The sequence below is a fragment of the Plectropomus leopardus genome, chromosome 22 (assembly GCF_026936395.1).
Source record: "Plectropomus leopardus strain MGB_pleo_1.0 chromosome 22, ASM2693639v1, whole genome shotgun sequence".
NCBI classification, from domain to species: Eukaryota; Metazoa; Chordata; class Actinopteri; order Perciformes; family Serranidae; genus Plectropomus; species Plectropomus leopardus.
The window spans coordinates 5,653,295-5,679,337 of record NC_142197.1 but is presented as its reverse complement, the minus strand read 5'-3'; the positions used below and the strand labels follow the sequence as shown (position 1 = coordinate 5,679,337).

The following is a 26,043-nucleotide window of genomic DNA, read 5'->3' as shown; positions in this document are numbered from 1 at the left end:
GAATTTAATTTTATTCTGTAAATATGCTGCAGGTTACTTTATTTATTAGAAAAGGAACAGTGTACGTTAATCCACATTTTAACAAAATGTAAATGCACCCGAGTCCGCTGAAGAGCTCATTTTTATCAGTAGTCCCTTGCCTGATGTTAAAAGCCATCCTAAAAATAACAGTATGTACGATGGTTATACAAACAACGTTAAACAACAAGGCACGTAATCTAGTTAAACATTTACAAGTTAAGAATATACAACACAATTTAACAATATAAGTGGATACAATTTAATTAGCAGATGTTGTAGGCATAGTATGAGCACAGTCCTTACTTTAATTAAATGTATATTCATTTTTAAAACAAACTATAAAAAACTATAAAAGCAATTTTTGAGAGGAAAAATGTGATTTGTCTCTTACCTCAGTCACTAAAATTATGTAAAATATTTATAATAATAATTACTATTACTGATACTATTAATATTTGTGGTATTATTATTATTGTTGTTGTTGTTATTATTATTGATATATATATAATGTCTTTTTAATACCAGGAGTAAATGCATGCAAACAGCCTGCAGGTGGCAGTAATCAACAGAGCAGCTTTCTGAGAAGCTGATATTCACCAGGCGAAGAAGAACAACATGTTTCCTTTGCATACCGCCCAAAAGTTGTTCAAAAATCTAACAAAATGTTGTTTTCTTGACTAAAGTTAACAGAAAATATGTCTCTGCAGGTAGTATAAGTGGACATTAACCCGTTTTAACCCGTTTATGTCTGGTTTCGCGGCTCCTGGTTGTGTTGCTGTCGACGCCTGCGCACTCCGGACACAATATCGAGCCGCCCTTCTTCCTCCCCGCCAGCTCGCACCGCAGGGTCGGGCGGACATCGACTCACAACAACCCCGAGTCCTTTTACTCCTCTAATTTCACATTTTCCTGGATAAAATGGAGAGCCCGTATCGCACCGAAAACGGTAAGACAACGGGATTTAAATCACATATCGCACACAGCGAGTTATCCGGTTTTCTTTCGGATTGTGTGCGTCCGATTTTGAACATGGCGTACCCCGCTCTGAGATGGCGGTGGCTTTGTGCTGAGAGCTGATGTGTGCGGCGGTTACTGGAAGCTAAGCTAGTTATTAGCACGCTGGTTAGTTATTCCGCGTGCTTAAAGGTAACAGGCGGTGACCGCTAACTGTTGACAGACGTTAGCATCAGTTAGCGGCTGAAAACTAGCAGGATAGCGGCTGACTGGTGCTGCATTCACGAGCTTCAACTATAGCTGTGGAGTTAGCAGCTAACGGCTAAAAACAAAAATACAAGCTCTCTGACAGCCGAGCTGGCGTCTAAATGGGAACACGTTAAAATAACATTAATGTTGTATTTTCTGAAAAGATATCACCCTGCAGAATATAAAGTCACGACTTCTGCAGCCATATTTTCCACTTTGCGTTGGTGGTCATGTGTAAGTCATAATTACGACACAGTTTCCAGTCCGTGAAGGCAACCAGGACCAGTTTGAAGGAGGTGGAGTAACTGGTGTGCTGAGGAGGGTTACTGGGCGGCTGACCGGACCCAGACCCAACACGGACCCCAAACACCCAAACTCGCTCTCCTTTTGTTAGTTACTGTAATAAAAACTGATTTATTAAAATAGTTGTGAACAGTTTTGTCTCTAAATAATATATAAAGTGGCAGTTTACTGTCATTATTTCAGTTTACAGTGAGATTAAATGGGTGACATTCATAGATTAATGTGTACTTTAAACCCTTTGAAACCCTAACAAATTTATTTCTTTCAAAGCATGAGCAGATCATCAATGAATGAATGTGAAATGAAGATGACATTAGTAAAAAGTATATGCAAAAGTACCTGAAAATAAGAGTTTAAAAAAAAAAAAGAAAGTTAAAAAAAACTAAGAAAATGCTTAAAAACAGTGTAATAATTCTGAAACACAATTTTTAAATATTTAAGTATAATAATTATAAATATATTTTTTCCCTGTTTTTTTCATTGGCATTTTTCTGTAGCTTGACTACATGGTGGCTTAAACCAAAAATACAAGACAGGTAACCTTTCAAAGTCAAACCAGCGTCAAAATAGAAACAAAAAATAAAAGGAATTTTATTTTCTTTAAAAAGATATCGCCCTGCAGAATATAAAGTCATGACTTCCACAGCCATATTTAGCACTTTGTTGTTGTAATGAAAAATTGCATGACTACTAGGAGACATAAAACGACTAAAAAAGACAAAATTTATCTAAAAACAACAACACAAAGTAAAGGAACTAAAGGTACCAAAACGAGACACAAAATGACTTCAAAGAGAAACAAAACAAAGAGGTGCATATTACCTAAAAGAAAAGAAAAACACATTCACCCCATCTGCTGTGACGCCCCTAAATAAGACCATAAATACGCACACGCCATTTTCATTATTTTATTTTTCAGAATTTTTCAAAACCTTTTGTTTTTTTTATTTCACTCCACTAATTTCGACTGTTCTGTGGAGGTCCATTACAAAAAAAATCCCAATAAAAAATTACTGGCTGTAATATAACAAAATAGAAATACTTTTGCAAGGCACTGTGGGTGTTGATGTTTATTTAAATATTTTCCAGAGTCCCCGCTCCTGCTGCCGTCTCTCCGCCTCTTCATCCCTCCTCTGCGCCTGGTGTCTGCGGCCATGTGGCAGGTCGTCCAGAGGGGCAGCGTGCAGGACTACGGGACGGTGGAGGAGTTCATCAGCACAGTTTCAGACATCGTTCCTGATCTTCTGAATGCAGATCAGAAAGCTCAGCTCCTCCTGGGACTCAGAGCACGGGTAAAACTGCACGATATTATTGATGAGTGTTCAGAAAACATGTTTTCTGTATGGAAACGACAAATGACAGCAGTTTGGTTTCTCCCTTGCAGATGTTTAAGCTGTCAAAACAACCTGTAAAAACCTGTTATTGTGCGTTCTAGTCGTCACCGTTGACTCAGTTGGAAAAGACGTCTTACTCAAAGCTTCTAAATAATAAAAGCTAAATTATTGTCTGACAGACAGACAGTAAAGGTGCAGCAGATAAAGAGGTTTAATATTTCTTCTGACAGAAAATGTCAGCATCACTCGCAAGGCGCTGAATGTCTCCTCTGAAAAGAGGAGAAAGATTTAAATTTTCCATCGTCGCAACGTCACATTTATTTACCCCGAGGTGAAACATTTGTTGCAGGTGGTTCTTGAATTGTGTCGGGCCGAGCAGATACAAGACACAGAAACCATCGAGATGCACCTGGAGCGGATCAAGGCCCTCGTGTCCACCTGGGCAGCACAGGTTAGCTGCGTTAACCCTTTGAAACCTGGATCCACATCAGTTTTGTTGTGCTGCGGTCATTTGCCTTTCACAAGCATTTAAACCTTTGATGCCTCAACAAACCGATTGGATTTTTATTTATTTTTTAACATGATGGGGAAAGGCAATGAGCAAGTTGACAAGAAATGTTCAGCAAGAAATTCTCAAAAAAAAAACCAGAGGGAAAATGCTACAAATTGTATATTTTTTAAAGAATGTTTATGTTACAGAACATTAATGCATTTATTATTTGATTAATTTTTTAAAACTTTTTTTCAGGTTATTTTCTTGTTTGGTTGGTTTTTTTTAATATTTTTTTTACTTTTCTTTTTTCACCTATTTTCAAGTAATTTTCTTTTTTCAGGTCATTTTCTTGTTTTTTTATTTTGTTTTTTTTAACTTTCTTTGTTTTAAATCTATTTTCAAGTAATTTTCTTTTAATGTATTTATTCATTTTTCTTGTTTTGGCTTATTTTCAGGTGATTTATTAATTACTAAAGTTACGTCTTGTAGGCCTAACTTTTTAGTCATATCTTGATAATTTTTTGACCATTTGTTATAAGTTGCTGAGTCCCGCCTTATGTTTCTTAAGAAGAAAAATCAAGCCAATTTGTTCAGCTTTCAAAGGGTTACATGTGATATTGAGGCCACCAGTGTTTTCAAATTTTCATTTCTCTGTGTTCAAAGTGCATCTGTGCTTTTTTCTGTTGCAGCCATGCTTTGCAGAAGTTGAGTTTCCAGAATCCAACTTTGTGGATCAGGTTGAATTGTTGTTGAAAGACGCTGAAGAAAAGGAGAAGTTTTTCCAGGTTTGTAATTTTGTAATTTGTGTCTTTATGTGTTTTACATGATAGCTTTCTTTATATAACTGAAGCAATCTTGACTGTAACAGAATGTATAATGTGCCGTCGCCGTGGGGTACATGAGCATTAAAACGTGATTATTTCCTTCAGGATGTCTTTCCTACAGATTTCGGGCCTGAATATGACGGCGCTCTACAGGTGCTAATGCTGGATTTCCTGTCCAGACTGGAGAAGCTTCTTCCAGTGCCAGACATTCAGCAGGTACTGCAGCATGAATCCTCTCAGGAATCATATAAGAGAAAAAATGCTCCTTTTATCTCTAGAATTTTAAACATTTTAAAGTTTTTTCATGTTAATCATGTGATAAATGTCTGTACATGACCAGGAGATTACTTTAAAAAATCTGCAGATGCCTCCTGCGTTGAAAACCCGTGGACGTGATTTTCTGTCCTTTTTCTTTCTGTAATGTGGTGTTTTTTCCCTCAGACTGCCTCCATGCTCAGTGCTGTCCCATCTGCTCTGGAGGAGTGTGTGCACTCTGTTCCCGACCCACAGCACCTGAAAACTGTGCTCCAGTACCACACAACACTGGGACATTTCGACTTATCTGGTGAGTCACATGTGGGCTGCGTGCACAGTTTTATAGCTTTCATCCCGAGCTTTAATCTGGTGTCTCAATCTCAATGATTTTTCATGTCCTCAGCAGGAAAACATGCTAAACTTTGATGTAAGAACCCCATTTCTTATCTTAATAATTTGGCATTTGTCGGACCATGGGTTTGGAAGGCATGTTCTCACCAAAATCACACAAAAAAGTTTCCAAAAAATGAAAAAAACAACTTTTTTTCCTTTAAGGCAGTTAAAGAGAAAAATGCAGCTGTTTAAAGTTGTATGCTCCTCCCCTAAAGCCCAAATCAAAAACATGAGTCCCTCCCCAGTGCTTTTAAAATGATTTGACATTCCCCCTCCTGTTTGTATCCCCCCCCCCTTATAAAAGAAAAATAGTCCCTAAGTTATGTTTAAATATTCAGTATTTAAGTCATTATTTTTAAAAATAATATATATTTTATATTTTAGATCAATAGTCATTTCAGAGAATTTCTAATTTTTATAATTAGCTGCAAAGTCATGCGTATATGCGTATGCATGTATACGTATGTTATCTGTTAATGAATCGAACGATAAAGTAAGCTGGATGAATAATAACACAAACTTGATGCATAATTAAACACTGTGAGTCTCAGTTTTTCTTACTCGAATATATGTTTATCACACAGATCTGATCAGAGAAGCTTTTGAATTAATAGGAGAATCGCTCATCTTTAAATGTTACTTTTCACACAGCTGTTCCTGTCAGTGTCATTTAAACATCTTCAGGATCTTCCTCTTGCAGTATCTTAACTCCCCGGAGCCTCCTCACAATCCTGCATGCAGACTCTGAAGGACTCTGAGGCCTCCGAAAAGTACCCAAATATGACCACTGATGACTCATACATTCATACTCATGATGACATTTTTATGATTCAGTTGTATAAAATAATAATTTCTACGACACTATCTAACAAAACAGGATTAAACATCTCATTACAGCACCGCTCTTTATATGGACGGCAGGGAGACGTACGGTCTTATCTGATTGTTTTTTTTGTTTATTGTTGTTTACCACGAAGCTGATGGCATACTTATTTCCTCCGCAGATGAAACTCAGACCATTCCTTCTTCCTTTGGGAACTGCATCCTGTCTTCGCTGTCCCTCCCTCAGCTGGAGAAGGTCGTCATCCACGCAGATCAGATCCAGTTACAGCCTCCGTCGGAGCAGATGCAGGGCTGCATGACTGTGCAGGTGGAGGGGGAAACCGTGACGCTGCTGGACTACATTCAGATTGAACAGCCGTCCGGTTTGGGCGATCCTGACGATGAAACGGAAAATGAGGTAAACGAGGACGGGGCTGAGGACATCAGGGACGCCCTGAAGCCGGCAGCGTTTCAACCGCTGAAACAAAGCAAAAGACTGCAGGTGAAGAGAAAAGCCATAACGGAAAAAGACTCAACGGCCGAGAAGAGGCAAAGAAAAAAGTACCCCAACAATAAAACCTGTCCTGTGTGCAATAAGGTTTTCCTGCGGGCTGCGGCCATGAGACGCCACCAAGAAACTCACTCTGCCAACCGGGAATTCAAATACAAGTGCGCCAACTGTGATAAACGATTCAGGGACCATTACGACATGAACCGGCACAACATGCGCGTTCACGAAAAAGAAGGAATCAGCACTAAAGAGGAGGACGCAGGAGATCCAAGCACCTCCGAGATGTCGGAAAACAAAATCTGCGCTCTGTGCGGGAAGTACTTTGGCCGTCGTGTCGACATGGAGCGACACATGAGGTCGCACTCCGAGGACCGCCCGTATAACTGTTGTTTCTGCGAGAAGAAATTTAAGAATCCGTACGTTTTAAAGAGACACCAGAAGGAGATTTGTAAAAGCAGAGAGCTAAAAAGGTCGAAAAAGAGGGAGGTGCAGCGCTCAAATCCACAGCCGCCGTCGGAGGCGTCGACGGAAGGTAAAGTGTGTCCCATCTGCAGCCGGATCTTACCGTGCACGGCGGACATCGCAAAGCATTTACGATCCCACACGGAGGAGCGACCTTTTATTTGTATGACTTGCGAGAAGGGCTTCAAGTACAAGGACACGCTGAAGAAGCATCAGATCATTCACGGACACGAGGGGATCCGAGAGGAGGAGAGCAAGACGGTGGAGCAGATTTTGGCTGAAGCCGATGCAAGTATTTTTGACAAGAGAGAAAAAAATCCAGATGCAGATGCTTCAGAGGAGTCTTCGTCTGCACCTGTGCAAAAAGTCAGGAGAAAAGCCGCGAAAGTGTGTCCTGTGTGTTCTCGTGCGTTCGACAGCATCAAAACACTCAACAGGCACATTCAGTGTCACACAGAGGACCGTCCGTACCACTGCATCCACTGCAAGAAGCGATTCAAACACATGCACGGCCTCAAACGGCACCAGATTTACGCCATTTGTCACAAAAAAATCACCCGATTCTCCTGGAAAAAGGAGCCGAGAGCGGGACCGAGCCAGAGCGAAGTCGCAAGTGTCGACCCCCAACAGGGTCCGCCGCTGAAGATCCCCGTGTGGTGCTCGAACTGCGGCAAACACTTCGAGTACCCGTCCGCTCTGAAGGAGCACCAAGAAAACGTCTGCAAAGTGGAAGTGAGCGAAATCATGAAATGCGACGACTGCGGGAAGGAGTTCAAGAGCATGACGATGCTCAAAGTGCACCAGAGGATTCACGACCCGCTCTACTGCAAAGAGTGCGGGAAGATACTCGCCAACGAGGCCGCGTTCGAGAGGCACAAGCTCATGCACAGGCCGATGCAGTGTACGATGTGCGATCAGACTTTTACGCTGCTGAGGCGCCTGAGGGAACACTACGAGAAGCAGCACGAGTTCACCGGGCCGTATCCGTGCGCACAGTGCGACAAAACGTTCATCCAGCTCTCCTACCTCGCCATCCACCAGAGAATCCACAAAGGCGAGTTCCCGTACATCTGCAGCATGTGTCCGGAGAAGTTTCGATCGTCAAACTGTCTGACGGTTCATCAGAGGAAACACACGGGAGAGAAACCGTTCCTGTGCTGGCAGTGCGGGAAGTGTTACCGCTCGGCCTCGGAGCTCACGGTGCACATGGGAACCCACTCCGACGAGAGACCGTGGGCGTGCACACAGTGCGACATGGCGTACCGCACCAAGCTGCAGCTGACGAACCACGTGGAGCAAATCCACATCGGAGTCCGGTACCCCTGCAACAGCTGTGGGAAGCAGTTCATGAAGGAGACGTCGCTAAAGAGGCACGAGCTCATCCACACAGGAGAGAGGCCGCACCAGTGCACGGTGTGCGGCAAGACCTTCCTCACCGCCAACGAGCTCAGGCTCCACAACCGCTACCACACCGGCGAGCGCCCGTACAAGTGCGAAGTGTGCGGGAAAGCCTTCATTCAGTCGGGGTATCTGAAGTCGCACATGCGCATCCACACAGGAGAGAAGCCATTTAAATGTGACATTTGTGACAAAGGTTTCCGGTTGTCGTATCACATGAAGAAACACAGGCGGACTCACGCCACCAAACCAAAGAGCTACATCTGCGAGGACTGCGGGCTGGGCTTCCTCCTCAAAAAGTCCCTGTGGGAACACTCGCTCAGTCACGACGTCAAAGTCGAACCGACGTTCACGGATGAAGTGAGAATAGAATTTCAATAGAAAACATTAAATTTAATGCAGGTTTTTTATTTCCGAGCTGGCGTCATCGTTTAGGAAAAAAATGAATGAGCTCTGTTTTTTTTATTTGATTTCTTCTTGTTGCTTTATTCTGTCGATTCACTCGATCTATAAAGCATATGGATGACCTGTGAGGCATGTACATAATCAAAGCCAGTCAATCATTTCTGCTTACATTGCTTTTGAAATAAATTTATCTTAAATGTAAATCTTGCTCCCTTCACTTTTATTTAAAAAATAATGCTGAAAAGGTGAGTCAATGTCTCATGCTAACATTAATTTGAAATATAATACTGGTGACGAATGAAGTCTATTTGTTAGTTTTAAGTTGTTATTAAGTAACCAAAATCCAACATTATCTAAACATATATGATGTAGACATTTAGTCGTAGGATATGGAGAACAAAGTCTGCAAACCGTCATTGGACATTTGAAATATCGTCTAAAAACGTGTGTCTCTGCCGTCTCTGTGACGTCTCGCTGACTGGTGGTGCCAGCCTGGAGGACGCACCTGCAGTCAGGATGCTGCTTAATCAGCATCTTGATGTGCCTCACCTGTCAGGTGGAAAAGTGCTCACCAACACGCATTTTAACAAATCTGTGACCAAACGTTTGAGAAATGTATCTATTGTGTGCGTTAAAAAAGTCTGTGATGTTTAACTTAAATCTGTAAGTAAAAACAAAAGTGTTTCATTTTTTGTCCAGAGAGGTTCAGTCAGGTTGAAGAGAAGACAGATGTCTCTACGTCCGATACTCCAGATAAAGGTAAGAATAATATTTATTTTTGATTTTAGGGTGAACTTTTACCTTAAAGCTGAGCACAGAAAAAAAACTTTTCTCCTTCAGAAGCTCTAAACTGTTTTCTCGTGTCAAAGTTTGTGTGTGAACACTAAAAAAACTTCAGCATCCAAGTAACAGAAAGCAAATTTTAGAGAGGAGGTGGACTTTAACTTTTTGAAATTTGACTAAATTCGCTGCATTTCTGGCCTGAAAATTAGTAATAAATAAATACATTTAAATAAAAAAAATTACCCAAAAGCAAAAAAAATTAAAAGCGAAATGAAATGAAGTTGGACTATAAGAGGGAGGAAAGAATTTCTGGACAATATTTCCACGTTTTTTTATAATACAGAATAGTCCCACCCAGCTCATATTCTTCCCATCTTTTACTATTTTTTTATATGAGTGTAAAATGTCTTGCCAAGTTGACCATTGCCTTTTTCCCGAATATTTTTTTAACCCTTTGAAACCTGGATCACCATCAAATTTTTTGTGCTGTTTTGAGACCCCTTTCACATTTAAACCTTTTAACCTTGAGAAAATTAATTTGATTTCTTCCAAAAACAGGGAAAAAATGCAAAGAGCAACTTTGAAAGAAATAAGCAGATTTTGAAGTAGATTTTTTTAAAGCTCATAAAAGAAGTCCAATGAGCTATATTTATAATTATTATAAAATCAATATCTAAAAATATATATAAATATTTAAAAATTGTAATTTTTAAGCTGTTTATTTAATTTTTATTTTTTTTATTGACTCAGAAATTACAAAAAAACCTAACAATAGATCAACATTTAAATGATTCCTGCTATTTCTGACCCCCGTCCTAACCAAAACTGAAATATAAATTAAAACCAATTCCTCAAAAATGTGGCCCTAAAAAAATATTAGTCCCAAACATACTTCATGTCTTGCTTCTTTATCTATACCGTCGTTTTTTGATTCTCTGTTTGTGGTTTTGTGTAAAAATTGTACGGCTCTTTTTTGAAGGATAAAGTTTGTGTTTTATATGTATTTTGTTACATATGGGAGCACAAAGTACAGTTTGATATTTTAGACTTTATATCATTTATATGTGATTTCCAGCATAGTTTATAGTTTCAGTAGTTAAGGGGTTAAAGTATGAGTGTTACAGGATTTTTCTGTGACTGAGAGAGTCCAGGGCTGTTTTGTGCTGTGACAGGGTGTGACAGTGCCCCTCAGGTCTCAGGTCTCAGGTCTCAGTGTGCAGGCAGTGGTGCTGGTGAACCAGGAGATGGCAGCACAGGCGTGATAATGAGCTTCCGGGCTCAGCAGCTGGACCTCACAGGGGAGGGCGAGCCGTCAGTTGTGCCCCCTGCTGCCTCAGTTTGTGTTGGAGCCTCTTGACTCTGCAAGCCTCCTGATACATAAATAATCCGGTGTTTATCCTTCATTAGCCTCCATATCTCCGAGTCCAGCGCGCATAAAGGCATCTGTGTAAACGTGCGGGGCGGCTTGTTTGTTTATGCAGACTTTATGCAACATAAATTTCCCAACGATTGTTTACTCAGGGCTCAGCGGCTGCGGATCAATATTTATTTTATCCTCTGCTCTTCCTCGTGTCACCTGACTGTTTACTCAGCCTGAGTGACAGTTTGAACCACAGCGGCGGCAGCATCTCTGCCCAAATCCCGAGAAACGGCTCCCATCTCTCAGGAAAAAAAATCAAAGGCCGACTGAGTCAGAGCCTCTCCAGAGTGTTGGGAGCAGATCACTTTTTAACCCAAAGCATATTGATTTATATGGGGCTGTAATTGCTTCAGTGTGTCCTGGATTATTCCCCCCGTAATTGAGGCCTGGCAGAGGTCTCTTTCCTAGACATAGCCTCTGTGGTGCCAGGTGGTGGGCAGAGAGGAGCACCGCACCCACTCCCCAGCCAGCCGGGGAGAGCCAGGCAGCGGTGGCCCTCACCCCCCGAAACCCGCTCCTCGTCGTGGGATAAGCAAACAGCACAAACAGTACACTTCCCCGCATGCTTTGAGGCATCTCGCGCAGGCCCGCGTCCAGCTCTAATTGCAGTACGAGGCAGCACATTATGCGCAGAGCTGGATGGGACGGACAGCTCGCTGCAGGATCGCTGACACCAGAGCGTCCTGAATGTGTGCGTTTCTCTGGATGGTTGGCTCGTCTCTCCAGGATTAGTTGTGTTTACTGAAACCGCATATTAAGGCCATAATTACTGTACATGCTATTGTTCAAGTATTTGTTTGGTGTTTTTGTTCGTGACTCAGTGGAACATTCCTGGATTTTGTAATAGACGGAATGCTTGCACGCTCGAACAGGTCTCGAGATCACCGCGGTGTCACACGTGCAGGAGGGGAGACAAAATAATGTCAACACGGCTCATTTGTCTTTGTACGTTGCACCTGCAAAAAAAAAAAAAAAAAAAGCCTTGTGCACCTTTGCTGCACAAGGCTTTTCTCTCATTTTTGCTTCTTTCTTTTACTGCATACTTAAACCTCTTTAGACTTTTAAAAACCTTCAAATCAAACAATCTAAGAAGGAAAAATCACGAAAGGCCATAACTAGTAGACAAGGTTTTGCAATTGCATAACGATTGGTTTTAAGGGGTTGCAAGCCAAAAAAGTTTGGAACAGCAATGAAGCCACAAAAGATTATCACTCAATTCTGCAACCAAGAGGCAGCTTTTTAGCCCCTTTTAGCTCCTTGTTTTGGTTTTATGGCACATTCACACTTTGGTTCAGTCATCTACTCATCAACTTTGTTTACAGTTGCAGAATGCAGCATTTTTGCTTCTTTAAAAAAAAAAAAACCTTTTTTTTATTAGAGCGCTTCAAGAAACATTATATTAGCAAAAAAGGTTGGGATAAAACAGCATGTTTGCAGGTCGTCGCTGCAAGAGTTCAGTTTTAATACCTTTCTACAGCCCCTTATACTTGTTCAAAAGGGGAATATCGCTCCGGTATACCGCCTTGGGGCAGAGTTGTCTCACCTTTGAGCCGACAGCGGAGGTATTAACAGCGCTGAAACAATGTCTGTATTAACAGGACAGCCGGCAAGACGTGATTATGGGAGGGATAGGTGTGACTTTTTGACGATGTGTTAAGCCAAGTCAGCACTGTACAATTTTAGCCCATTTTTTTACCTGATTTTTGAGCTGCAAGACTCAGTTTAGAGTCAAATTTTGGCTTCGTCGGGCTTAGTTTGCCATGCAGTGTACAGGGGGACAGAGACCGATCATCTACTCCTGAGTGGCCTTCAGACGGTTGGATTAATTTCTTACATGTCAGAAATTTTTGTTGTTGATTTCCCTTTGTGAGTGCCTTTTTTTCTCACTGCGCCCGCGCAAAGTTGCAAACAGGGCATCTGAAAACGGCATGGCAACACAACACTGGACAGCCAACCAGTAAAAGTAGCAAGCTTACGTCTAGTTATCTATGCATAATAGACAAGACATGCTGTCCACGTCCTCTAAGCCATCTGCAAGTCCATAAGTGCCGAGGTTTCGGCACACAGGATTGCACAGATTATTAACGCAGCACACGTCTGCCTTGTTAGCATTGTTGCGTGGTGGCCGATAGGCTGTTATTACACGTAAAGTGTGACGTCTCAGGTGGCTTGACGATCAGAACGTACAGCGTGAGAACATTAATCATGAACTTGGACTTCACATCGCTGACAATTTACACACACAGTTTGAGTTGGAATTAACAACATTTCTATAATTGTGCAGTGTATGCCCAGCTTTATGTGTGTGACCCACTGCAGGAGATTATAAAAAGCTGCAGTTACCCCTTACCCCCCCAGCACGAGATTAGCCGTTGTATAACAGGGACAGCAAACGATCATTACTGTCATGTTACGGCATTGTTATTGTTTGTAAAGCACTGCTGACGTGTATGTCACACTAGAGGCAGATGCTGTTGTGTTAGATGTCATGCCCATTAGGCTTGTTTTGCCTCTGCAATGCCGGCATGCTGTCTAAAATCACACACTGGAGTGCTATAATGTGTGCTTGTTTCTAGCAGCCCTATACTGCAGTATCTGTAAAAGGTGATTATAGTTACACTGGGTGGGTTTCCATGACAGGTTTGCGCAAAACTTAGGTGATATTGTGGAAATTTCGATTTCGATGAGTTCTTGGTTGAAGCAAATAGTAGCCCGGGCTATTTATTGCAGTTTTACGGTAAATCTTTTGTTGACTTCCTGTTTATGTTCAGCTGAATTTACCGGTAAGAGAGCAACGTTAGAAATTGTGGTTCTATTGTTGTCATCACCAGTAACTGGTGGTTGTAGCTTCCAAGTTTAGTTTCCTGAGTAACTGATGTGATTGGATGAAAATCCTGCCACTTCCAGCATGTTCAGCGATCACAAACAGTTAAACTGTCCCGGAGATATTTTTTGAAAAAGTAGGTTTTGATCATCAACAGGCACCACGGAATTTCCTGGCCTTTTTGCCAAAATACTGTGACCCCTGCGAGTTACTACGGAAACACAGCGTATCAAAACAAGCGCCCCATTTCTTGCTTTTGCTCCATGACGCACCTTTATTTCTTCCATATGAACAGTGTATGGCACAGCAGAGGGCTTTGATAACAATATCTGCCTTCAATGCACGGACAGCGGTGCCATGCGCCAACTCGTGCACGCCTGCACCACACCCTGTTTAACCACCGAGCTTGGGAAAGTAATGCACACACAGAAAAATTACCCAGACAATCACTTGCAATAGATACTTTCATTGTTTTTGCAAAGCTTTTTTTCTTGTTTTCGTCAACTGATAAAAGAGGAAGTATAACAGAGAGCACACAGAGCTGGAAAAACCCTCAGACTAATCAGGAGAACAGAGGATTGCTGCACTAATCAAGCATGTGTACATGCATGCGCTTGCATGTGTGTCCTCAAGTGAGCCCTGCAGTCCCCACACTCTCCCGCCTTCCATCCTCCCTCGATGCTGTGGTGTTCACGCGGGTTTTATCTCGTTTTTCATCAGCTCTAATTCTTCCTCCGTCCTCTCACTTTCATCCACTCGCGGTCATTTGCATTCTGCACCGCTGTCTGTATGTGTGTCCCTCTGACTTGGACATTTGTTTGGCAGGAGAGACCAGACGGGATGCTGTTAACACTGCAAAAAGTGTCTGTTTTTGCGCGTCTGTTGCTTTTTGTTAACATAAAGAGTCGTCCAAATAGGGTGCAATAACTCTGCTTACTGCCAAATTTGTTGCACAGATTTTCATTTGCAAGTCTAACTCCCTCTTAACAAGTCACCCAGTTAGCAGGGAATGTTCCCTCAACACTGGCTAACGTTACCTAAAAGTTGTAATAATGTTTCATAGAAAACATTTAAATCTAATGTTCTAAAAACATTTTAATGATGTTCATCTTTTCAAATAATGTCCCTATGAGGTTAAATGCTGACTAAGACGCAACGTTTTAACTGCAGCATTCTGAGGATGTTTTAGTGATGGTGAGAGGTGACAGATCATGGATTGTTTTTTATAAAATGTTCCCACAATGTTACATGAGAGCAAAGATGGAACATTTTCATTCTCAAAACATTTTTAGAACCAAAATTTGCTATCTGCGAAGATGCATCACCTATTGTCAATGAAATTGGCCTAAATTTACGAAAAAATCCTTTAAAAAGTGCAATTGCTTTGTAAAAAAAGTCAAACTATTTTGGTAGCATCATTTTTAAACACTTATTCTGGAAGAAAATGTAATTTTTAAACTCACTCTTGATCAAAAATTCTTGCAAAGATGCACATTTTTTGCAGTAGGCACTTTCTCCTTCCTACACCAGAAGGGAGTGAAAACAAGCCTTTCCCTGGTCAATGAGTTCACTCGGGCGGACGTCTCCTTAGACAAGGCTGCAGGGGGGGTTAGGAGGGGGAGCTGGTGGGGAGGGGGGTTCAAAAGTCTTGCAATCGAAGAGAAAAGAGTCGGAGTGAGGGAGGGAAAGGGAGAAACCTGGCACCAAGACAGTTCAGAGCGCTGGGTATTAGAGACGGCGAACAAGGGAAGGTCAGCCCCCCGCCCTCCTCCTCCTCCTCCTTCTTCCTACTACTGCATCAGCAGATGTACAGCACAAGCCCATCATCAATACTGCCAGACCACAGTGATAACAGGAAAGTCCGTGATGAAGCATTTGCATGCTAGATTGTGGGGTTTTTATGTCAAGACTCGGTGAAAGATGAGATAATTTTACATCTAAGATCAGCTACTGACAGAGAGGCTTACGGGCATCAGTGACCGGCCACGTCCCTGATCTGATGCTAACAAGGTCATCCTCTGGTCTGAAAGCAGCTTTGTCCCTCTAATCAGAGAAGCATCATCATCATCATATTCCACGTTGTATCAGCAGCTCTTGGCAGTGACGCAATTCCCCAGGGGACGCAAACGGAGACATCTCAAGCTGCCGTCCTGAGAGGAAGATAAATCAGATCACAGATTGATAAAGAGCTGAGATTTTGAACCCAGATAGGTTATTTAATGCATCGACCGTCTGCAAGAATGCACTTTGTTTCGTCTGCCGAAAAAACAGCTAAAAACCAGCTTATGCTTTTAGCTGTTGTAAGATGGTCTTAGATGGTCCTGACCCAGTACTTGCTGGTCTTTGATGGTTTGACATGCTGGTGTGGCCAGTCTATTAAGCTATTATCTTTATGTATAACACATGACAGAAGACTTACAGACTCATGTCCTTTGAGTACCTACTCGAGGACACTGATTCGGTTTCAATTTTACAGGAACTTCAATAGATAAACCAGCTTAAGTGAGTGACCATCACAAGCCCAAAAAATAAAATGACAGTTTGCAAAATTGCAATGGAAACACTTTTGTTTTGCTGTTTGGCAGCCTCGGGCATGATGCAGCAGGCGCTACAAAAGGTGTTATTGCATCGCCTAACTCTTCAAAAGTTTAGCAAATCATCAGGAGATTTTGAATCCACAATTCCTCTGTGAAATCGTGGACTATCACCTCCCAGAAGTCCCTCATACGTGGCTGTATAAGGAGGTACAATTTACAACTTTTGCAACTTTTGTTAAAGGAAAACCAAAAAAGAGCGGGGTCAAGTTGAGTAGAGCTATGCCGTACCACGCAGTATAGGAAATATGAAGATGGATCAACATCACCTTTCTAACATATTTGGCTTCTGACTCTTTAAAACGAAGCAATGTCTCCTTAAAAGGCTCCATCACTGGTTTTATGATCATGAGCTGTGAGAAGTTCACACAGAGAGCATGTTTCCCTTCTTAGGTCATTTTATTTGAATTGTTTCTATGAAGCAAAAAAAGCTAAAGTTTAACAAAAGTCTGATAAAATGAACTTGTATTTTCTTCTTTTCAACTTGTGAGCTCTCACATGGATTTGTGTCCCCGAAAACAGACTCATCCCTCATGTTGTAAACCAGGCATTTAGATAAGTTTCGAGCCCGAGTGGCCTCTGCAGCCTCAGCACCATGAGTGTGACTCTGTTCTATCCGTGTCACTCGGGGACATTTGATCGTGCTTGCGTTTTGACCCACTTTACCCCGACAACCCTAACTGTTGCGTGTCTTTAGCCGCGGTCCCCTTTGGATCCGACCCTGCTTGTGATGCACTTACACAGGCCGAGCATGCTGGGATACGCGCTGGTGTCCTGTTTTATGATTGGGTCGCAGCACTGATCTCATGTTTAGCGATTGGATCAGTGTTGATATGCTGAAAACAAGTCTCTTTAAGCCCTCGCCTCGTGTGAAGCTGTGGCCTGTCAGTGCTGCCGAGGCTTTTTTTTCTTCTGCCGCGCAGTGGGAACACGGGGGCCCTTACTTTAACATGATGAGGATGGGTGGCTCTGCACAATGGGTGCCATCAAGTGTTTGTCAGGCTAGTGGTAAAGCATCCGGCGCGGGAGTTTGCTCCAAGGATGTGCAGAGAAATCAGAGAGATATTAAATTGATGTCCTTTTTGTCATAACTGCATTTGTTTGTTTTTTTTCTGCACTTTTTCACATCAGTCACTCGTTAAAAGCATCAGATTTTAATTGCAGACAAGCTTCAACTCAGTGTCAACACAGAAACCAGAGAAAGTACGTGATTTTGACTTAAAACGGCACAGACAAAGTACAAAACAGCAGCAAATCTTGCACAGAAGCTCAAATTTACTTTAAATGAAGCTTTTCTGATTTATATTTGTTATGCATTGAAATAAAAATGTCATTTTTCCCATATTTACTTTTTGTCATTAATGCAGGTGATTATTTTGTTTGTTTTTCTGCATTTTTTTAACACAGAAATTGCTTATTAGATCCCGAGCATAAACCATGCAAGGAATTGGTATTTTTCTCCCCATTGAATTGTATTTCTGGAGGCCTAAACACGGCCAAAAACTCATGAAAAGTGGTACACTCATCCGGCCTGGTGAAACATTTCGTATTTTGGTGGCTTTGGAAACGGGCGTGTCAAAATGGCTGCACAGCGCCCCCTAACGTGTAGCTCCTATGCCCAATTTAACCTACATTTATGAAAATCGGCGCACTTATGTATCATACCCAGATGTACAAAAAAGCATCTTGGTCCCACCCCCCAAACCGACAGAAAGTGGGCCATTTTTGATTTTGTGCTGATTTTTGGCGATTTCGGGTCTTGTACTTTTGCAAACTTGTTCTACAGGATTATACCGATCGACTTCGAGTTGGGTGTGTCCAATCCTAACCCCTTCATGATTAAAAGTTATCAAAGGTCCGCGCAAGGATGGTTGTCCCGTTACGCGGTGTACAATTTTGATGTCTCGCCATAAAACAGGGAATTGTTGTAACTTTGGGGTACACTGTCTGATCTGCCTGAAACTTCATAGGTTTGATGAGGGTCCTGCCCTGAACACATCCGTATGACAATATTCACCAGTCGTAATAGTGCCACCTAGTGGCCACAGGAAATTATGTTTTTTTTATACTTTTACAAATTTGTCCTATACAATTAATCCAGTCCACTTGAAATTCTGTCTGTATGATCTAAAAGACCTTTGGATTGAAATTTATCAAAGGTCCACACGAAACTTTTACCGTTTGTCTGTGGCTTAGCATCGAATGCGGATGTTTTGCTGTAGAGGGAAAAATTATTATAATTTTACTGTATATGCCTGAACGTTCTCCAAACATGGCGTGGTGAACAGCAGTCTAGCCCTGAGCAGGTCTCTATGCAAATTTTCTGTCAGCGTGGGAACATGCCGCTGTAGCGCCCCCTATATTTCAAAATGGCAGCCCTCTCACTGAATTTCACTTGCATGTATGAAATCTGGTACATGCCTCTATCATGTCTGCCATTTTGAATTCTGTGCTGATTTTTGGCGATTTTCCAGCCCTCGTACTTTTACAAACTTGTCCAACAGGATTGATCTGATTGAGTTCAAATTTGGTGTTTACAATCTCAACCCCTTGCTGATGAAAAGTTATCAAAGATCTGGCAAAACTTTTACGGTTTTCCAGTGATGCGGCGTAACATTTTGATGTCTCGCCATAAAACAGGACAGTGTTATAAATTTGGTGTACATTGTTCAATCTGCCTGAAACGTCATAGTTTTGATCAGGGTCCCATCCTGAACACATCTGTATGACAATATTCACTAGTCATAAACGTGCCACATACTGGCAAGAGCAAGTAAGTTTTGAGGGACAATTTTCATTGGATTTACATGATATTTACATGGTTTGGTCTACAAATTATGTACACCAAGTTGACATGGAATTTGTGTCCTCTCCTCTGCCACCCAATTGCTGCTGGAGGTACTACATCATGTAAAATAGCTCACTCCAGGGTCCAGCCTCTCCATGTGCATTATCTGACTTTCACAGTCACAAACAACCACTTTAGTTGGTGTCCCATCAGTGCCCCAACATACATGGGGATGCAAGGGCCCTTTCATCGCTGCTTGCAGCTTTAATTTTTTACATTAAATTGCAGAGACAAAGTGCAGAGAAGCAGCAAGTCCTGTTTAGAGAGCAGGACTTCAAAAGAGGCTTTCCTGGTTTATTTTTGTTATGCATTACTATTAAAAAGGAATTTTTTTTTTCAAATCTACTTTAGTTCACATGTATGAAGCCTATTTTATTTAGGTTTTTTGTGGGTATGAACACTGGTGGTAAAGTGGGAAAGAGTTTTACAGACTTATCTTAGCGTTAATAACATTTGCAGACAAATTTTCATGAATTGACTCATTTTCAACACAGAAACAAGAAAAAATGTTTGTTTTTGACATGAAATTGTAGAGACAAAGTGCAGGACAGCAACAAATCCTGCACCAAGGCACAAAGTTAAGAGAGAGCAGGACTTAAAATCAGGCTTTTCTGGTTTATATTTGCTCTTTAATGAAATAAAAATGTATTTCTACTCCCATATTTGCACCAGTTGATATTCATTTAGATTTTTATTTTGTTTTTATAAGGCGTTAAAGACAGTAACACACTGGTGGCAAATTGACGAAGTGTTTTCCTGACTTATTTTAAAGTTTATCTAATTCAGACTTTGCATAAAAAGGCTGCTGAATTACGCGGTGCCAAATTACGCACAACAGTCCCATCACAACCTCCAGCTTGTCTTTAACTTCTCATTCTTTCAGCGCATAGAATAGTGTGTGCTGTGTGAGTGTGAGCTGCTGCTGGTGGTGGGGCAGCACCGCTTTTTCTATCTTGATCTGAACTACTAACCAAGTCTTAGAGAGAGATCAAAATTCAATCCCGTTCTGAGAAAAAAAAAATCGAGAAATGACGTTATTTGAATATGTGCCCAAAATCCTTAATGAATAACTTAGGACGAGTAGGAGGCAAATGCTGCCCCAGCTGTTTCCTGTTGAAAATGTCTGTGTAATGTAGATAAATGTGAGGGATTTTCTCTCTAAATCCGTCTCCTGTTCGCTAAATCTCACTTCTCCAAAACGAGCCTGCGCAATGGAACAAAGTCGGAATATTGAGATGTGACATTGCCCGCATCTCATCCTCTTTCTCCCCGTTTTTTAATGACTTCAAACAAGTTCATTTTCGCCGGGCTTTGTCTTGCGGAGACCCGTGGGGATGTCTAGCGCTCTTTCCTTTCAGTGGCATTTATGTGATGTCTTCAAGGTAACTTACCTGATTTCCTTTGACACTATATATTATCACCTTCACTTGATTTGCACAGAGCATCCTCAGTTTTAACTGGAGCACTACTTGCTTCAGTTTATTTTTGCAGCTTTTAAATGCATGATTAATGTGGATTTATTCTGATTTTGGTCTTTTTTTATTTAAAGAGTCTTGCATGTTTTGATGTTTTTTATACATCTGCTTTAATTGACTTTTTTTCCTCTTTTGGAAATCCTGATCGTGCATGAGTTTCCCTGCTCGGATGAATGGGTTTTCATCCCCAGCGCTTCTGTGCGCCCTGCGCTCTTTTTCACCAGAAACTCCTAATGCAGTTCTGCAACTTTCAGAGTAATTACTGCTGAGTGTGCATTATTAAGTGCTAAATATCTAACCTGGGGCTGCGGGGTTAAAGAGAGAGGACATGAAATAGTTCGGGGCGTCGGGACCGTGCGGTCGGGCTTGTGATGTAGATGGATAGTGTCCTGTGTTTATTCTTTTTATTATGTATATTTGGCCCACTCAGCTTCCTCGGCTGGGTTTGGCGGGAGAGCCGTTTTCCATCTCACAGTTTGGATCGGAAAGATCCCTGGCGCTTTTTGCATCTCTTATTCTGCTTTTAGGGAATTTTGAAGCACTTTTGTGCGTAATAACGCGCTGACAGCTTGTTTTTTGGCACGCGAGAGAAAGCTGAAGCCTCACGAGCGAGTGGTGATTAATGATAAATTGATTATTGTGGATTGTCGTTAAAGTGTGAGGACGCACACAGAGGCTGACATGATAAGGAGAAACGTGTGTTTCCAATTTGGACGCGCTCTGCTCGGTTGCGCACAGGCGCTCCGGAGCATCAGAGCTGGTCAGCCTCCTGTTTGACTGTTTGGCACCAAGTTTGGATTTAATACATTTTCCTCCACATCTCCAAGCTCCTGTAAAGTTACCATCTGTGGCCACTTTTATTTTTTTAGCAGAGTGAAAGTTTGGGAAAGAAACTCAAATCTGATGTGTTGCCACCACCGATGTGTCACTGAGCCACCAACTGTCACAGCAGATCTGCCAGCAGTGTAATATGAGAGCAGTGGCTTTAAAGTGTGACTTAAATTAACTGCAAATCTCTCTGTGATGATGCTGTGTGTTTAGTGGAAATGTTAAATCTCTCTCTCTCTCTCTCTCTCTCTCTCTCTCTCTCTCTCTCTCTCTCTGTCTGTCTGTCTGTGCTGCAGAGTGCGATGTGCTGTATCTCCTGTAGCCACACCCTCTCACTACTGCTGTGCGTCCTCACCCTGACTCCGACGGCAACAGGGGCGGGCCCAGAGACCCTGTGCGGGGCGGAGCTGGTCGACACGCTGCAGTTTGTGTGTGGAGAGAGAGGCTTTTATTTCAGTAAGTGCACCTTTTTATTTATTCATAAAGGTTGGCTGTATCTGTCCCAGAGCTCTCCACCTCCAGCTAGCTCATAAATAAAAAAGCAGCCAGTTTGACATCTTGTCTTTGACTTTCCTCTGCATTAATGCTCCCTTTCTTGCTTCATTCATTCCTCTTCCAATGTTGCATCTTCTCTTTAAGTTTCACATTAATGCTCAGTGACTGAGCCCAGATTTTGAACAATATGGAATTATGATAACTATATTGTTGGTGGCAAATTGCATTTTTTTGCCCTTAAAGTGAATTTTGGCTGACTATCTCCTGAGAAAGAGGAGGGGTTGAAACTAAATGTTGCAGTGAAGTTTTTTCTTTTTTTCCACCAGAGAAGGGAAAGCGACCCAAAGAAAACCCTCCACCAACAATCCAGGATTTAAATCTCAGATTTTTCCATTAAGGGTACAACCCAGCCCAGAACAGCACAGGATATATGGAGCTACCGAGGTTAGGTGCAATGTTCCACCAGCTGCCAGGGTTTCTCAGGACATGTATCCTGATCTTTCTGTCAGAGACAAACAGAGTGACTCCACATTCGCAGTACGACTGGCTCAGACGCCGCAGAGAGGAGGTTTATTACCTCATTATTCACGTTTCTTTGGCCAGCGTCCACCAATTAAGCCAATTTGCATGGAATGCCCCCAGAGGAGCATCGTATCTCCCTGAAAGTCATTTTAAATTTTCCTACAATAATTGATTGTCCCTGTGACTCTTGCGCAGCTTTGACATAACAATCCATCATTAATGGTTTGGTTCAGTCCCAAAGTTATGAAAGATTTTCCACATGTGGTAGACTTTGTCAGCTGCCAATTTCAAAAAGAAAAGAAGATATAAGATTTCTGTGGGAAATCAGCAGCATCTATAGTGCTCTCTTTTCCAGTAATTGATTGCTTTCCCCTCAACCTGAACCTGGAGTGGTTTGTAGATACACCTTCTCAAGAACTTGGTGAATGATAGAGGATTAGGGGGCCAGGAGGGGGCCAGCCTGTGAACCCCTGCCTCACTACAGCAGATGTACAGCTCATGTAGCTGATATTAAATGCGAATCTAAAGCCTTTACAAGCCAAAAACAGATAAGTAAATTTCAAGGTTCAAGAGTTCTTTATTAGTCCCTGGGGGTAAATATGTTCTGCAGACATCCAAAATATGACATCACAGTCATTGCATTTACATGCACAGTTAAGCCAAGCTGTAGTTATAGCTGATTTAATTGGACTGTTGTCCTTGTCCCAAAATACAAGCCCTCAGGAAGAGCGCCAGACTTTGAAGCAAAGTTTACATAGTGGACAAAAGTGGAATTACACTGTCCAGGTCCATCACGTGATGCCATGAGGCCCAGAAAGACTTTCCCCCATTGACTTACATTGGGAATAATTCGTCTGCAAATCAGTGGATACATTCTTGAGTGTCAAAAGCTCTGCAAAATTACTTATTCCGCTGTCAGGATTTAACCCATTCAGTTTGATAAAATTTGGAAAGTCTAAAAGAGCCACAAGATTAATTTATTTGATTGCCATGAAGCAATGAACTGGAAGTCACTCAGTTGGTGGAAGTTACCCACTCAGGCACAGGGCGCATGCTCTATGGGCCTGGTAATTTGGAAGATTTGGGTACTTTCGTTGTGCATAAATAAAGCGTTTTTTGCTTCATGCACTACTGAGCATCTCTTGTAGGAATGAGCCGGGCCCCGCCTTCATTGCTGTATCCAGATTTTCTTAATACATCCATGCATTCAGCTAGTTGCTATTGGTCTTCCAGTTGACCTATTACACCACATACCAAACAACTTAGCCAACCTCAAAGACGAAGAAGCGACAAATGTCAAACAGTAAAAAACATTGATAACTTTTCCGTGCCCAACTGTATGTGACCTAAGATTATGTACTTTGCATAGTTAAGTCATTTTGGTAAAGTCACATAACTACATTAACTTTTAGATTCACACAGGACACACACAGCAGTCTCCTGGTTGAAAGTCTATGTTTGTTTAACCATTCACCACCCCTAACACCCAACCTACGCTGACTTTCTTGCTTTTTCTGCTTAATTCATGTGTCTACCACATCAAAAGATCATCAGTGACATTGCGTCTGCTTTTTTTTCATGGTGCCAGCATATAATTTTAACACATTCTGCACCCACCACCAGGTAATGCACTGTACCACAAGTACTTCTCATCTTAATACGTCTCAGAAACCCAACTGACAGTTTTTACATGGGACTTTTTCCTGCTTCACTCAAATCAGTGAACCTGCCATGCTTTGCAGAGTGTTTTTCTGTTGATTATGTCTGTGATACATGCTGCAGTCTGTAGCACCTGCTCATGGTACCAACACAGTACCGTTTTACCAAACAGCAAAAGATGAGCTCAGACACTGTGCTTGTAAAACACGTGATATGATGCTGATTGCTCTACTCTGCCTCAGAGGAGGTTTGAAATGAGCAAGGAAGCACAGTGCATCTTCCCAGCGCTTTGACTCATCCAACACTATCACCAGTGAAGAACATTGGCTGTGGACAATTCAGCAAAACTTTGGATTACATTCAGTAAACATCAAATGACAACATTTTAAAAATGATCTGTACATAACACATACGTGTATGGTTACGGATAGGGAAAGGGACACAAACTTTGGTTCCCTACACAACAGTTGGACGTGCTACCTCCCCAACCTCTATGCTACATTAAGAGTGCGTTACTTCTTACACAGGCACTGCAGAGTGGCACTCGATGCAAAGAATATTGTTGTCTAATATAGACATAATTCTCCGTAAATCCATTATATGTGTGCTCTCATACTGACCTTGTTCAGCTCTTTACGGCTGACAGTTAGGTTCAGTGGTTGATGACGTAGCCCAGCTGATGCGAGATGTTAATAAGACTTTACGTCGAACAGACAATTTGGTTAAAGTGAAAATCAGTTTGACGATATTTTAAAAGTCTAACGACGTTAGAATCTTATGTTGTGTGGATGTTAACATTATGACATTTTGCAGACGTTTGGTCTCATTCTCCATACCCTAAGACAAAATGTTATTCTTCGTCAAGATGATGTTAGCACAAGACATCCTAACATTGAATTTTGGTCACCCAGTATCACAACCTACATTTAACCAAATATTAACATCTATTGATGTTGGTAGCCAGCTGTGAAGGGTGTGGGAATCTGAGTTTGTTTCCAGTCACACTGTGGGTGTTTTATAGCGACACAGTGCTGGTTTTCCAATGAAATAATGCCACAAAGAGTAGTGTTTTTTACAGAGATGTTGTTTCTTTTCTAGTGCGGATTGTGCCGCCAATACAGGGTTCTATAAGCCAAAACATTATATTTTCTTAACAATAGCCAAGTTTTTTGTGTCTAAACCTAATCACAGCACTTTTGAAACATAAAGCTTTGACGTATCCATGGTTTGCAGAAATGTACTATGCCAACATTTATTGTGGTGATTGGGTTGGGGCCTAACCCTAAATTAATCAAGTGTTTCAGTTGCCTAACGTTAACCATACCCTCATTTTATTTTCATTTCCATAGAAAGACATTATAGAAATACTTTAAGAACGATGGCATAGAACATTCACAATGTCACTGAACGAAATCCAAAGTTTTTTGCTGAATCATGCAATATCAGCGTTCTGTCTGGCAGCCGTGTCACCGTGCACCTTGCTGCCGCCCTCCTCCACCCCTGCATGCAGCTTTTCCAGGACCAGTCAACATCATTCTCTGCATCGGGCCCTTTGTACGGTGTTTGCCAGCGAGTCTGTTGGAGAGCCACCAAGCTGCTGCAAAGCTGCGAGTCTTGTTCGTCCAGATGCTGCTGGCAACACCCACATGTTGTGAAGTGGTCATGACAGCCTGCTCGATTGCCAGTTTTCTGCCAGTTAAGACTTTTTGGTCTTTGGATTCTCTCTGCTGCAGCACTTCTCTGGTATAAAAGACCATGTTCTCTGCAGAAACAGTGGAAGATCATGGACTAGCTGATTAAAGAGAGCTTTTTGGTAAATTTTGCATCCCTTTTAGTGTCAGTAGGGTACAAGGATCAAATATTTAGCACCAATAAGGCTTTCTCTGCTCAGATGGTGACACTTTGGTCGATCTTTTTCTTGCTCATTGGTAAATTCCAAATGTAAAATGGACCCGAAAAGTGTCTGCAGCCTTTGTTTAAAGCTGATGAAATGTTCAAGAGCTTGACAAGCTCTGAGGGTGTCCAGAGATTGGATGATGTGAGAATGTGACAAAGTGTTGGCTACTGATAGCAGAGTTTTACTACAGCTTTGTAAATGTTCTCACAGGCCATAGAAGCACAGCACTACTGTCCATATTCATCTCACGAGAAAGTGTTGAACGGAGGCCAAA

The 26,043-nt window shown here is 41.8% G+C and overlaps 2 protein-coding genes across 4 annotated transcripts in view; both read left to right on the top strand.

Moving 5' to 3' along the window:
- Positions 1–607: 607 nt before the first annotated feature.
- Positions 608–8,627, top strand: LOC121963804 (uncharacterized). The gene is made up of 7 exons (XM_088072998.1): positions 608–967; positions 2,617–2,819; positions 3,211–3,312; positions 4,044–4,139; positions 4,284–4,394; positions 4,620–4,743; positions 5,831–8,627. Exons 1-7 carry the CDS (start codon positions 940–942, stop codon positions 8,398–8,400), a joined length of 3,234 nt encoding a protein of 1,077 aa, XP_087929124.1. The 5' UTR covers positions 608–939; the 3' UTR covers positions 8,401–8,627.
- Positions 8,628–9,030: 403 nt separating this feature from the next.
- igf1 (insulin-like growth factor 1) overlaps positions 9,031–26,043 on the top strand; it is a 35,033-nt gene continuing 18,020 nt past the window's right edge. The window contains exons 1-2 of one of the 3 annotated variants that reach the window (XM_088073001.1): positions 9,031–9,183; positions 21,493–21,652. In XM_088073001.1, the coding sequence (XP_087929127.1) occupies positions 9,154–9,183; positions 21,493–21,652 (190 nt within the window). In that variant the 5' untranslated portion in view covers positions 9,031–9,153. Of the gene's footprint in view, positions 9,184–19,976; positions 20,276–21,492; positions 21,653–26,043 lie in introns of those variants that run through there. The other 2 variants (XM_088073002.1, XM_042511315.2) reach the window with 2 other exon arrangements.